This window comes from Nyctibius grandis, chromosome Z (assembly GCF_013368605.1).
Source record: "Nyctibius grandis isolate bNycGra1 chromosome Z, bNycGra1.pri, whole genome shotgun sequence".
In the NCBI taxonomy this organism is placed as follows: domain Eukaryota; kingdom Metazoa; phylum Chordata; class Aves; order Nyctibiiformes; family Nyctibiidae; genus Nyctibius; species Nyctibius grandis.
Window position 1 is genome coordinate 10,968,890 of NC_090695.1, and position 15,314 is coordinate 10,984,203.

Below are 15,314 nucleotides of genomic sequence, written 5' to 3' on the forward strand. Positions count from 1 at the left end.
TCCATGGACCCTGACAAAGAGGTTATGGCTGTAAGCGGGATGTTTTTAAGATGGGCACACTTACTCTACATGGGATTGTGTGCTCTGTCTCCAAAGAGACTCTGGCACTGTGCTGCCCTTCAGGATTTTGTGCTTTGTGCATCTTTCATTGTCGATTTTTTAATTCACAGTGAATTTGTACTGGGAAGGTGAAAATCTCTAGGTTGTTGAGCTGCTGAGCTCTCTTATTATAGAAAATGTGTGTGGATCTTGTCAAGAAATCAGAATATGAGCTAGGCAACCCAAAACAGAGTTTCTGGATGTAGCAGCAATAGTATTCCTCATAGAGGGGGATCAAGACTAAAACAGACAAACTGTTGGTAGCACTTACCTCTGATAAGAGAAACTTGATGACTGTGGCATGCAAATATAATCCAGCCTAGAAGTAATTAATAGAAGCCAAGTGAATCTTTAAATAAAAAAAAAAAGTTGTCTGTTTGACTTCTGTCATTTTGTGTGAATAATCCTAGCACATTTGGTGAGGTGCAGAGTATCCAAATTAGGAAGAGCACTGTAGCGATAGCACTTAGTGCTCTAGTAAATCACACATGGGTAAGGATATTCAACTGAGAATAGGAGGGTTATTTATGTGTAGGCTGGTCCATTAATACTGAGCTGAGGTGGTTGCGCCAGCCAGCAGATAGCTCGATCACTGTTCAAATATGCAAGAGTTAAACCCCAGCACTAGCTTGGGGCAGCCGAAACTGGGTTTCCACAGGCTGTCTGGAGGATGGAGTGCCAGCTGAAGCCCTGATCAGATGAAAGGTGAGGCCATCTGTGCCTGCTGAACAGAAAATCTGTGTAAGGGCTGTTATTCGTCCCTGTAGAGAAGCAGAGCTCCTTCTGCAGATGAGGCCTAAGGGCAGGAACCAGGGTGAGCGCCTGCTTGTCCTTTCTCTCCTTTTACTTAAGGCCTGCCACGTGTGGGCAGTTGATGATCTACATACAGAGAGTCTGACACATAAAAGACTTGTCTGATTCTCAGTGCGTGTGATGTGGAGGATAAACAACGTGGGAAGATGTGGTGGTGTGAAATCTCACATGCTCTTCTCTGTGGCTGCTGAAGTGGATTTTATTTTCATGCAAAACAACTGCTTGCTTTCCCAATTTCTTAAGTCCAGCTGGGAATGTGTCTTAGGTACAACTTTCCTGTGACTCTTGGATTATCCTTCATTGTACCCATGGAAGTAAAAGCAGCTAAGCTGAGTTTACTGCTTTAATATTTGGTTTTGGAGACTGACAAATATTAGATCTAGAGGTCAATTTATGGCACAAACATCTATCAGTGGCCTTTTGAAGATGAGACAGATAGAGAAACTTTTTTGCCGTGTTTTGTAGTCATGAAGTACTTTTGGAGATTGAGTTGAGCTCTTGAAGACTCCAAACAAAATAATTTCTTGGAATAGGGATTTGTCTCTATGTATGCACTGTGTTTTGTTTGGCTTTGTCATGGGTTTCAGAATAGAATGCTGTAACCCAGTAACAGTGGATATGTCCTTTACAAGAATGAGAAATTCAACTATAAATAGACTGTTTTTCTACTCTGAATAGTTTTGAGATTTTAGTACATATTTAGTTATAAATTTTGAAATTGTATTGCTTCCTACAATGACATTCTAGTAGGTATAAAAAATAATGTGAAGTGGTTTCAAAAACAACCATCTAAGATGTTTTCTGGCGCTCATGGAGAATATTAAGATGGTGGAGCTTTGTCAACTAATCTACTTTGGTCTTGCTAGTAGAGGCAAAAAAAGGAAACAGCTTTCATTGTGAGCTGTGATATCATGTAGTCATTTGTAATACAAAAATCAGGTACCATGGTGGCTGATACCTTATGAATACATCTTACAGCAGCAGTAACACTGATCAATTAATGTAATTCTGGACTGTGTGCAGTTCTACTGGGTGCTGAATTTTTTTTCTTGTCTGCAGACTTCATAATTAGCCTTTGTGTCTCTGTTCCCCTTTGCAGAATAATGGGGAAGGAGAAAGAGCAGCAGCTCTAAACTTAATGAAAACCAGCTTACTATGCAGGAATGTCAAGATAAGCAATGTTTGGAGAGGTTTAGCAGTAGACAGGAGGAAAGATAGAGCCATGGGTCTACAAAGTACCGGTCCTAGTAAGTGAGGTAATGCTGCAGTTGAGTGGGTTCCAGCAGATGGATGTCCATTTGCCCATCTGGAAGCAAGAAGATCAATCAGGTACCTGTGTTCTCTGACTAAATTTACTCATCGACAGAAACTGGAGGATGTTACTAAAAATCTGGGTAGATGCAGCTCAGGTACTCATAGCAAGAAGTAGTGCTGAATTTAAGAACAATCCACTAAGGAAGTGATACGTATATGGCATTGAATGTTGAAAGCTAACAAGCTGTTCCTGTCACTGTCTCTTACCAGAGAGTTCAGATGTATGCCCTGGTCATTAGGCACACTCTGATCCTCACAGACCATTGTGTCTAACACAGTATTGAGGAATGCAAGGTAGTCAACACAATAGCTGAATAAACAAACTTCTCTTGCATAGTTGGCATTGTCCCTGTATCTTGCAGCCTGCTTACCACTGATATATACTTGCCAGATAAAAGGTGAGATTAGGTTGTTCAGACAATTTCACTTTAAATCTCATGATTTCTCTTTTTCCCAACTGACCATGAAGCAGTTGTGCAGCAGAAATCCTGAATATTTCAAACACCTTATGTGCGTTGCAATTCAACCTTGATACATACTAAAATCTGTTGAATCAGTACTTCTTAAGTCTTAAAACTTTGTTAGAAAGCAGTCTTTTCCATGCATCTCATGCTGATGATCAGTTTCTTGTTTATATATTTTTATTTTTAAGTGTAGGGAAGAATGTTTGGATAACCATTTGAGAAGTGTGTGGGTTTTTTTTCAAAGTCTATGTTTTGACATCCCTTGGATTTTTTTGAAGGAAAGAGCTGCCATGTGTCTGGCAGTAAACAGTAGTCCATTAGATGTATTTTAGTTTTAGCAACATTTACTGAGTAATTTCAAGGTGAGAAGAACAGTCATCTGAGTTCATTGTAGCTCAAAGCTTTAGAACTGTGAGAAAAGGCAGAACAATGGGAGATGGTCACTTCAAACAGGATTGATTTGGCTTTTTATTTTTAAAAAGTCCCTTGTGTTTTTTTCCTGTGTTAAGATAAACATTGTTTCATTTATACAAATATACACAATTAATTCTTGGCTTTACATCTGTCTTATTGAGAATGATGGGTTGCATGTGTTGTGGTTACTGCTACATCCTTTGCTGTCTGAAAGATAAATCTCCAGTTGCTGTATTGGTGATGTGTGAGGTGATAAACAATGGGCAGTAGCTGGACTTACTGCCAATGCTCTGGCTGTAAGTTACTAATGATTTAGGTGTAGTTTTTCTTACTCTGTCCTAATGCCTTGCATGTTGTGAGCTTTTTGCTAATCACTTTTCCTTTATCTCCACTGGAATGAAATTGGTTACTTGAAAACATCAGTAATTGCTTAAAAGAAAATAGAAGCCCTGATGTACCTAGATGTGATGTTAACAGGAAATCTAACTGTTCCTCAAATGCAAAGATTGATTTCTTTTATCTTGTTAAAAGGCTTAAAAGTAGTATCTGAAGGAAAAATACATCATGGCCTTTACTAGGAAGTGAAATGAGGAGCATGTGTGAGCTGTGTGGCTCCCAACCCACGCAGAACTTCACCATGTGCCTCTAAGCTCTCTAGATGCGTACCAGTAGTATTCCTTGGTCTGGGTGGACTGTGTCACACTCTCTTGGCCTCCCTTGCAGACTTCTGGACTCAGCCTCTTCACTTTCTTCCTCTTACAGAAATGAAATCTTATAACTGACTTACGAAGAGGCCGCTTATATATGCTTTATTTATGCTTTATTAACTGTGCGGATTCCCTGTGCTGACCTTATGGCTACTCTGCCTTTAATGCCTGATCAAAATTGTGAAAGCAAACACAGGTTTGTAAAACAAAAAAAAAAACAAAAAACAAAACCAAAACAAAACAACACCAAAACCCCCAAAACAATGAACTTACAAGAAACACAAATACCACAGCAAAGTCTTAAATGCATTTCTTTCCATTTTCATTTCCCTCTTGAGTGTTTTTGGACCACAGCTCACAGCCTGCTGCAAATTCCAGTCATTATTTAAGCAAAGACCACACTAACGTTTTTCTACAACTTTCTCCTCCCTCAACAAACTTACAGTCTTAGATGACCATTTCACTCAGGTCATCTTTCCCCTTCTCTGCTGGTGAAAGACCCTTTCATTTCACAGCTTGTAGTCCCCTTTTGCCAGGAAAATTTCCGGGCAGCCCCACTGGCTGATGGAAGCGCCCTGCTGAGTGACTTGCTGTTCAGTTGCGTTATTCTGGGGTTTAGCATGAAAAAATGGGTTGCTTGGATAATAATGACTTCTTTATCTACAGAAGCTACCCAGTGAATGGGTAATTATCAAGGTTTACTGACAATCTACTCTTAGTCTTTTGTTACCATTCCTTGTTCATTCATTCTAACTGCTTCCTGCCTTCACCCTGATGCTTTTTGTGTTCGGTTCAAATGGAATTCATGGCCTGACAGACATACAGTCTCCGGTGTCAAACAGACCTCATGCACTTTGCGTGGGCAGTTACCCCAACTAGGCACAGTAGCTCAAGAAGCAAGAGGAAGACAATGGATTAACATTTCTGGTTGTAAAATGTTCACAGGTTACTTGAATTGCTGCTGCTGTTTCCACCTTTAAAGAAATGCAGGTGTAAGCTTTGTGAGCTGCAAATGTTATGTCTTCTTATGTAAATATAATTAATATTATTAGCCATCAGTCACCTAAAATAGGGAACACAGATGGCCAAGTGAGGCTGGAAAAGACTACTTCTGTTGTAGCAATTAGTGACATTTAGATAATATCACTATGAATTACTTTCAAAGTCATTGTTCATGCTTTGCTTTTTTGACAACTTAATTAGAGGTCAAGACCTTACTTGTGGTAAAGTTAATGAACATAGCATCTTTTGGCATGGCCTTCAGAGTGCTGCCTCAGTGGAGTGCAGTGCAACAGAGGTCAGCTTGCAGTGCCACTGGTGCTATATATGTGCCATGGGCAGACTTTGAAAGGTACGGGAAGGAGTTAGAGCCGCAGCAATTGAAAGGGGCCTGGGAGGCAGCAGCTTCTGGCACCTGCTAAGCTCTGGATGTCCTGGGAGCTGCTGCTACAGCCTTGGACAAGCCATTGCTGGTAAATTCAACCACATCCTGCCCCTCTGCAAGGGATATTTCTACTCCCACCGCACAAGCTTGCTACTGGCAAACACAATCTCTAAATTGGGGATGGAGGGCAGGGAATATCACTGACTCCTAGATTATAATGTTTTTGGATAAGACATTCTTTTGAGAAAAGCCATCGTCTGTTGTTTTAACTTTGAGGCATGTTTTGTCTAGTGAATGCATTCCCTACAATAGGATTGTTCTTGTTTTTAAGACTCTCTTGGGAAGTCCAGCACATGCAGACTTTTGTGGGTGACCTTGTGATGCAGTGGTGTTCAGTGTCTTTGCCATGCGATTGTTTGTGACGCTAGTCTTTAAGTATTCCTTTCCTTTTCAGACAGTGAGTTGCTGAGTTTGAAATTATCAGGAATTTCAGTTTGCTACTTGGCTTCCCTGCAGTTCTGATTTCAGTGGAGATAAAAACTCTGTCTCCAGTAGGTTTGCAACAATGCAAGGTCACTTAAATCATCTCCTGTAGGCTGCATGCCAAAGATAAAGAAACAAAGTGTTGTCCAGTTAATGTTTGGTCACGTCTCTGCATATCGAAAACACTGTGTACAAGCAGAACTATCACCTCTTGTTATATGTTGTTATTTCTTGCATGACATCTGCTGGTAATCTCAAAGGCAACTGAGGTTTAAATCCTGATGTGGTGGTGATGAAAAAAGAATTGGGTACCTTTTTAAACATATTTTTTAATTCTTGATCTTCTCTTCTAGAAAGGAAAATGTTTACTTTGTGACAGAGAAAACAGTGTAAAAAGGTAGTGCAAGCTTTAACTATAGAAAATAGGCTTTGATATGAAGGTTTCTCTTTGGACTCAAAACAATCTGTCAACTTGTCAACACACTGTGTGTGATCCCAAGGATGAAGGCTTTTTACTGGGCAGTTTCAGCCCCAAGAGTATGGTAACTACTTTATTAGTATCTTGTAACCACAGAATTATCTCTAGGTTTGCAGAGGAAATAACCTGTGCATAGGGGAAGCTTGGAGGAGACACACGATCAACAACTGTCAGTGCAATTACTGTCAGAACTGTGGCCGAAGTGTGTCTGTGGCTGATGGAGCTGCAGTTCTGGGAGTTCAGCCTGTCTTGATGGTCATCATTGAAAGTGGTGTGAGCACTCTGCAGTTGACTTGAGTATTGTGCCCTTTTTAATTACTAATCATAAACCAATGGTGTAAGTCAAATCAATCAGTTGTCTCCTGCCCTCTGCCTCACTCCATTAGCCTTGACCAGAGAGTGCCCTGTGCAGGAGTGGCTTTCCATCCCAAGCATGGCTAGCTCTTTCCTGCCAACTTCTTTCTCAGATTCCAAAATATTTAAATATGGAAAACACTTAACTGTTACCAAAGAGATGCTTCTGACTGAGGCCACAGAGCACAGTTTCCTGTCTGAAAAATGAAAATTAAGACTAAAGAGCGTGCTTGAGAGGATGTTAAATTTCAGTCAGAAATTTCAACCTGGCTCTGCTAAGCCACCTGATGTTTGGATTTTGGCTTACCATCCTTTCAGCTGTCACTGTTTTGTCTTTGTGTTTCCTTGCTTCAGCATGGCAGGTGATTGTTGCAGTTATGGTTTATTAGGGACCATGGATTATCTGATCCCCTGCATAATTATACTACTGTTAGTAGAAGATTGACTATTTTTAGGCATGACTGAAAATTTCTTGTTTTATCCAAAAACTTGAACTTCTTAAGCTTTGATCAGTTTACTTTGTCTCTTCAAACGTAATGCCCGTTATCACTACCTAAACTGAACAGTATACATAGGTTTAAAAAAAACCCGAAACAAACAAAGCCAACAAAAACCTGAACAACTCCGCATTCCACCAAAAAAAAATAATCACCCCAAACCTGAAGAAGTACTGAGTGGAGTACTGATTGTTATATGAAGCTGAAATATGTATTTCATCAGCTGAATTTTGCATGTGTTCACAAACCATTGTTATTGCAGAATGTTAATTGTCTGAAGGAAGGCTGTTGATAACTGTTTGGCATGTGGCTTACAGAAGTGGGGGGGAGATAAAGAAATGCCACATGTGCAGTCTTTTCCAGGATCAGATTCTTCCAAATTGATTACACACATGTGTTTACCTTTACACTGAGCTGCTGAGGTTTTTTCATTTGCATGCTCCATGTATAGCACAGTGTGTCATGCGGTGCTACTCAGTTGGCTAACTTGCATATTTTCAACACTCTTAACACAAAACAAGCAAAAAACCAAAAACCTTAGCTTTATTGCAGATGGAAAGTACCTGCTTAGCTGCTTGAGTCTGATGGTTTTGTTGCTCTGGTGCTATACTAAAGAGATTTTCCTGAAGACCCTACTGCTACTCTGTGTTAACCTTCAGTTTGATGTGCCCTGCATGGATTTGATGATGTGTGTCTAGGCATCTCTGACATAAGAGGAAACATTGCTTTATACTGGCTGAAAGAGTGCTAGTAACAGGACTGAAACTTCCCAAGCGCTGTTTGGTTGATGGTGCCATGCTACTTGGATGAAATGTGAAAGTTGAGTCGGTGGGTGTAGATAAAAGCAAGGGGTGAGTGCTGAGGAACCTTGCGATAGAGGGGACAGGATGTGGCACTGGGGCAGCTGAAGAAGCGGCCTTACGGAAGTGTTTGGGCAGGCTGGATAAGTGGAATGGGATGGTTTGTGGGGCTGAGGTAGTGGAAGCTTGATGCAATGGGTTTATGAAGTTTCAGTCTCCAATTATGCTGGCCGCCTCAGTCCTTTCAGTACTCTTTGCAGAAGAGAGCTGCTTTCATGTACATGCTTTCTAGGAGAAATAAATGATGGTGCTGCACAATAAATGGCAGTTCAAGGTGGCTTTTACACTGAACAATATTAACCATAGCTGGGAGTGCCGATGTTTTGCATCATCCCAGCAGAAGTTACCTCCCAAGTCTTTGGCGGACACTTGATGACAAGTGTGAATTGTGGGTGGGGTCAAAACCAGGCTAATATTACAAGAGATTCAGAAATTGTATGTAATGCAACAGTCACTGCCTCTGTTCAGAGATCTGTATTTTCTAGTCTACTCTGGGTAGCAGTGGCTGTGCAGTTTTTGACTACATGAAGTACTGAGAGCCCTACTGACTTAAATGCCTCCTACTTGCTTGCTGAGTCCTGGGTATGGTGTCTTTCTGGATGTTATATGTATTCTCTTTCCTTCTAGATTTTTTCTTTCGTGAAGAGGATGGGTAGTAGGGCTATGATTTCTTATTGGAATGGATGTTTTCGAGAGTCCATTGCATGCCATTTATTTTATTAGCTGTACCTTTAACTTCTGGAATGCACTGTACATATAATCATAGAATGGTTTCAGTTGGAAGGGACCTTAAAGATCATCTAGTTCCACCCCCCTGCCACAGGCAGGGACACCTTCTACTAGACCAGGTTGCTCAAAGCCCCATCCAACCTGGCCTTGAACACTGCCAAGGAGGGGCATCCACAGCTTCTTTGGGCAACCAGTTCCAGTGTCTCACCACCCTCACAGCAAAGAATTTCTTCCTAATATCTAATCTAAATCTACCCTCTTTCAGTTTAAAACCGTTCCCCCTTTTCCTGTCACTCCATGCCCTTGTAAAAAGCCCCTCTCCAGCTTTCCTATAGGCCCCTTCAGGTACTGGAAGGCTGCTAGAAGGTCTCCCTGGAGCCTTCTCTTCAGCCTCCAGGCTGAACAGTCCCAACTCTCTCAGCCTGTCTTCATAGGAGAGGTGTTCCAGCCCTCTGATCATCTTCGTGGCCTCCTCTGGACTCGCTCCAACAGCTCCATGTCCTTCTTCTGTTGTGGGCCCCAGAGCTGGACACATAACTTCAGGTGGGTTCTCACAAGAGCAGAGTAGAGGGGCAGAATCTCCTCCCTCGACCTGCTGGCCACGCTGCTTTTGATGCAGCCCAGGACATGCTTGGCCTTCTGGGCTGCAAGCGCACATTGCCGGCTCATGTTGAGCTTCTCATCAGCCATCACCCCCAAGTCCTTCTCCTCAGGGCTGCTCTCAATCCATTCTCCGCCCAGCCTGTATTTGTGCTTGGGATTGCCCCGACCCACATGCAGGACCTTGCACTTGGCCTTGTTGAACTTCGTGCAGTTCGCATGGGCTCACCTCTCCAGCCTGTCACGGTCCCTCTGGATGGCATCCCTTCCCTCCAGCATGTCAACCGCACCACATAGCTTGGTGTCGTCTGTAAACTTGCTGAACACAGTAGGGAAGAAAGAAACAGTTCAGTCCTATCAGAGGAATACTTGAGCAACTGTTGATACCTGCATAGTTGTTTCTTCTGTATGGACAGATTTATCCTTAATTTCATTTTGAAAATAAAATGGGGTCTGTAAATATATTTATATAACTTGCACTATAGTTAAATGTGTTTAATTTTGAGAGAGCTTGAATATAAAATTGACATTTAATCTACAATAATGACACATTTATTGATGCCCTAGAATGGAATCTTTTATTGCTTTAATGAAAAGATGCATAACTTCTATATAACCATACAACATGACTGCTTTTAAGCATCTTACGTACAACACAGCTGTTTTGGTTTATAAATGAGCATAACTCTGCTGCAGTGATGAAGGGAAACTGTGTGTATCCTTTTGTTTTCCAGGAGCAAAACAAAATTGCTGGTGTAGTAGGTGTTAAAGATGTTATAGCATCAGTAAGGAAATCTGAAAACATGCAATTGGAAGAACTAATGTAAGCGGATTAGGTGTGTGTCAGTCTCTAAAGTTATTCATTCCTTTAACAACTCTGAGTCACAGAGTTGCTTAGAAGAAGAGATGCTAATTAGATATAGAACTGAAAACAGGGCTCTAAAATGACTACCAAATACAGATCTTCCTATCCTAGCCTTCAGCCTCTACCACTTTCCTCTAAGCAGGAAAAAGAACTACCAGCTTTGTGTGAAAAATAAGGAAATGTACGCTGATAGCCTTTCCTTGACACTGAGATGAATCTGATAGACCTGAATGTTTTCAGGGTCCCTGTGAGAGACTGCATTACTTAATTTATCTAAGTTTGGTTCTGTTTAGTTCTTAAATATGAGGGAATCGGTTTAGCAGTACAGATAAGTAGGAAGCATTTTTTTAAATGAGGCATCATTAAATCTTTCTTTAATTGTGTTTGTGTATGTGTGTTTATTTTTTTGTTACCAAAAAGGGTACGGTTGAAAACTAGAGTAAAGATGAATTAAAGTCTCCGTTCTTGTAACTGACTAATGCCTTATGTCATTAAATGTTTTACTGTTAGCATGAACATTGCATCATTCTGCAACAGCAGAATCACTTGCAGAACACTTCAGGCTTCACCATTCAATATCTATATATCTCCTAGGTGCAGGTTCCGCACTAGATAAATACTGAGGGGTAATTTGGGACCCAGTTTGTGTCAGTTTCTTTTGAGTCTGGGATGTTAATGATAGTGTAATTATAGACAAGGGTATAGTTATCACAGCAGCTTCTCAAAGGGGAAATTGACTCTTGATGTCCGTTTTCTCTTAAATTTGGAAGTTGGCGTTAGTGTGCTTGCTTGCTTATACCAGAATACAGGATACTGGAGTATATGTCAGTAATGTTTCAGTTTAATAGCTGAATATTGAAGGAATATTAATGAAACTGCTTCTTGAAGGCGTGGCCATTTTTGTACTAAAAAGCTGAACGCTCTTCTGAAAGCTGTTCTGCCAAGGATTTTCAGCAGGCCTTAATCTTAACATTTTCCTGTAGCTTATTCTGTTTCATGTTTCAGAAGTAAACTGGTTATTTCAGGTCATGAGAAAATCTTAAATTAGGTGTTACATTTCTTTTTCAAAGTATGGGTTAGTGTTGGGTTAGATGTGTGGGGTGTGTGTAGATTATCACATTACCTGTCATCTCCTTCTTTCTTTTCCAAGATTTGAAAGAAAAAAAAAATAAAAGTGGAAGTTAGGTGCTACCAATGTTTACAGTCATCTTGGTGATTTGTGGGTCAGGGTGATTCATCAAATATCCCATATTTAAATATCTTATATGACTGAATAATAAAAAACACAGGACAAACTCCAAAACAAAAGGCATAATATGCTGTCAAACAACAGTATTAACTTTAAAGGGTTATATTTACAAGTAAGATACATTTTTTTAACATCTGCTTTTCGTAATAGTCTTCCTTTAAAGCATGAAATTCACCCAATGAAGAATATGCAACGAGTTTCATTTTAGGTGGAGCCTGCTGCTTGTCTGGCCACTCATTGTCATGGAATCTAAATATTGCTAGGGGAAACAATTATTTTTTGCTGATGTAACTAACTAATGCTCTAGAGTCTACAGAGGTTTATTCTAGTGCTATAAGAATAAATAATATAACCTGCTCGATGTGCATTAATACAACAGTCATACCACTGCCATACCAGACTGCAATTGCTCTTTGTCTTCTTCAAGCCCCTTCCTTTGACAGAGCTGTCTTTCATACTCTTGGTTCCAGGTGGTGGTCTTTCAACTGCTGTCTGCTCTTCTGCTCAGACTGCACTCTCCCTAGTGTATTTTTGATTTGTTTTTTAAATAACTAATAACCTGGAACACTTTCCTCCTGTTCTCATTTTCAGGGTGTGCGCAGCCTGTAGAGTTAGTTCGTATCAGTGTGCACCTTGTACACTTTTCCTCACAAGTCCTGACAGAGAAACATCACATTTTTTGTTCAGCTGGGGGCAAAAAAAGTCTGTGTTAAGCATCTGGACAAAGTGCTTTTTAAGTAAAGTATTTCTCAAAGAGTGTGTTAATATGAATTCAGTCATTGTGACAGTTGTGTAGAAATTGAATGCTAATGAATAGGCAGTCATGCTGGAGATGAGCTGCCTGATATCAAAGAGAAAGCCGTAGTCTGTTGACTATAACTCAGAATTCTGAGTGTAGCAGGGTGCTAACACTAATTCAAATGCAGCTTTCCATTCCACCAGATTGCTTCTCCTGAAGACTGAACCCTGTTGTTGGTCCAGACTAGAAGGCAGGGATGCAACTTTTAACTCCTTTTCCAGCTCTTGTTTTGCTGTGATCGCATGGAATACAGAAGGTTAACTGTCCTCTGTCTTCTTGGTGTCTTGCTAGATCCAGCTTGGAGGTCTGGTAAAGGAAATAAGCTGTGTCCTGAGAGTTCAGAGGGGGTGGAGGAATCATCACGTTGGGAAGTAGTGTCCTTTCACTGATTCAGATGATCAGAAAGAGCAAAAAGACTTGGTGGATTATGTTTGGAAAGATTTAAATGTAGAGTGGTCGTCTCTTCTTTCAGCAGTACTAGGGACATGTCATCTATCTGAGTGGTTGATTTGTTTGTTTTAAAGACAAATGTGGGGGATAAAAGCTCAGCAAAACTAGTTACAGTCTGCAAAGGTCAGTCTCTTAACCTGTTACTCTCTACGAAGTGTGAGCTGGAAAAAGCCTTAAATAAGGGAAGTTTTGGCTGGCCTGTGTTGTTAGGGTGGGGTGTGAATTGGCTGTAGCACCTCATTGCTTATCCACATGATGTGTGTGATGAAGGTCCTATGGGGCCAGTGCAGCTCCAGAATAGAGACCAGGACTAGACAAATGAAGGAGAACTTTTTTAAATCCAGTAAGAACAAAAGGATTTTTTCCTGCACTACTCTTCTACAGAGTTTCTGTGTTAGAGATCATCTCCAGTGATCGCTTAGGCCCTGGCTTGAGCCATTAAGTCCTTGGGAACCTGTGCCACACAGCTTGCAAATTATTTTTATGTGGCTTTCTCTGTGCCATTTCTTTTGGGTTGGGCTTTTGTTTCAGCTTTCAATGGTGATAAATGTATGCAGGATCATTCAGGAGAGCCTGGCCACAGTGCTGGTACTAATAATATTTCTCCCTTCCTTTTCTTTTCCTCCAGACCAATGAGTGGAATAAGAATGATGATCGGCTGCTGCAGGCGGTGGAGAATGGTGATCCTGAGAAAGTGGCTTCATTGCTGGGTAAAAAGGGAGCCAGTGCCACCAAACAAGATAGTGAGGGCAAAACTGCGTAAGTCAAACTTAAAATTGTGATTCAAGCACAAGCGAGGGGAAAAAAACAGCCTTGGATGTGTATGCCACTTAGAGGAATTAAGAACCAGAGACCATCCTGAAAATGAAGTTTTCTTTTTCATCTGAAGCACAATACATTCTGGAAAGCTCCTTTCTGGTAGTCTATGTTTGTAATTCTACATTTAAAATTCCATTTCAGAATCACAAACCCACTGAGGTAACTTGAACCTGGATTGCTGGATAGGTTGGGCCATTTCAGGACGTGGTATTTTGGGACTTGGAAATTTCATGGCATACTGCAGACTGCGCAGTTCAAAAGGCTTTAATCTTTGGGGCTAGTTTTTCCCATGGACATCAGTTTAATGACATAGAAATTAAGATAAATTTTTCTTTCTGATGGGTTAGTTTGAACTGAAACTATGGTGATTGGGTTTTAAAATCTTGCAGATGCTAATGATTCATGCAACTGTTCCTTGTTTTAATTGAAGTTTGGCAATGAAAGTTTTGTGAGAATGAAATTTCTTTTGCAGTCTCAATATATTTTATATATAGCATTTTCTTCTTCTGTTTTTGACTCTTGAACATTCTGAATAGGGGAAGATAAAAGATTCCAGTAAGAAAATTAGAGCCAAGAGATTGCTATCCTTAAACTTTCTTTCTTATGGCCTAGAAAGGTGATTAAATGAATAAATGAGAAATAGGCATCCCGTGACAGAACCAAAGCCTTCATAAAATTCTGGATAGATGGGGAGAAAGGAAAACAGTTTCTAGTCTTGGGAGTGGCAGCACAAGGCAGTTTATACCAAATAATAAGTTCTAATGAATTACCTCTGGGTTACATTTACTGAGTCACGCTCTGCTTCTTGCTTGGTCTGTTTCAGTTTCCTACATCTGCTCTTATTTCTGTTCTGCATCTGAGGAAACTGAATGATGGTTGTGGCTCATAATGACCTGCAACTTCTTACTGCAGAAGTCCAAGTCCGCTGGTAACTTGAAGTGGGCTTTCTCTACACTTTAATATGTTTTTAATTTAAAAAAATTGGATACACATGTTTTTCTTTTGAACATAATCAAAGCATGACTTCCATTGAATCTTCTGAATTACAGCTGTGTCTAGCATCTCACGTTTATAGTCAACATAACTTCAGAGCTAGATTCCTGAGCTGCACTGTATCCAATGTAACACCTATTTTGCAAGTTTCATGTATGATTTGATACTGTGGATATTTCTAGGGAACCAACCAAGACTGAAATTATCAATGAGTACACACAAGCCTCTTAACTCTAAGAAACAGGATTGTTGTAACTGTAGGGATCTGGTGCAATGATTTTCAGCTTTACAGGGATACACTACAAAATCCCTCTTTTTTTCATCTTTATTTGCCACTACAAAGAAGTTGATGACCGTATATTTGTATTAATTATTCAGTTACCAATAATGCAGATACAAGTGCTTCTTTTAATTGCTTGGAACAAATGTGAATTAATGCTACGAAGAACTCTGCTTTTGCTTGTTCCATATGCTCGTTTAATTGTCGTTTACTTTTTTAGGTATTTCTGTGTAGTGGTTTAAAAGAAAAGTTGAGAGAGAACAAAGAAAAATAGTATTGTTGTGATACAGATATACAGTGTGTCAACTCTCATTCTGTTCCCAGTGCACTGGAAAACTTAGCAGACCTGCTCAGTTTATTTCTTTCTCAGTTTTGAAAGATAGAGACTGACAGGTATAGAAACAATTACACTGATCTGGAGAGACACAGCTACCAAAGAGTATCGTGACCCAGAAATGTTGTCCAGTATGGCTTATTAATAATGGGCAGTGTTTTGATTGCATTTTTCCCTCTTCAGAGTCTTGCTTTAGTGTGTGCAAAATGAAGTACAGCCATCACTTCTGTACAGGTAGGCTTGTTTCCCCTATGTTTGCAGTGTCATGACAGAGTTTCATTCCTGCACAGTGATTCTGGGTGCCCAGCATAGCTGTTTTGCTCTGTCTC

General features: G+C 40.3%; 1 protein-coding gene across 3 annotated transcripts in view; it reads left to right on the top strand.

Moving 5' to 3' along the window:
* The window catches only part of RAI14 (retinoic acid induced 14), an 88,305-nt gene that overhangs the window by 40,091 nt on the left and 32,900 nt on the right, over window positions 1–15,314 (top strand). For all 3 annotated transcript variants that reach the window (XM_068422261.1, XM_068422262.1, XM_068422263.1), the window contains exon 3: window positions 13,188–13,318. In XM_068422261.1, the coding sequence (XP_068278362.1) occupies window positions 13,188–13,318 (131 nt within the window). The remainder of the gene's footprint in view (window positions 1–13,187; window positions 13,319–15,314) is intronic.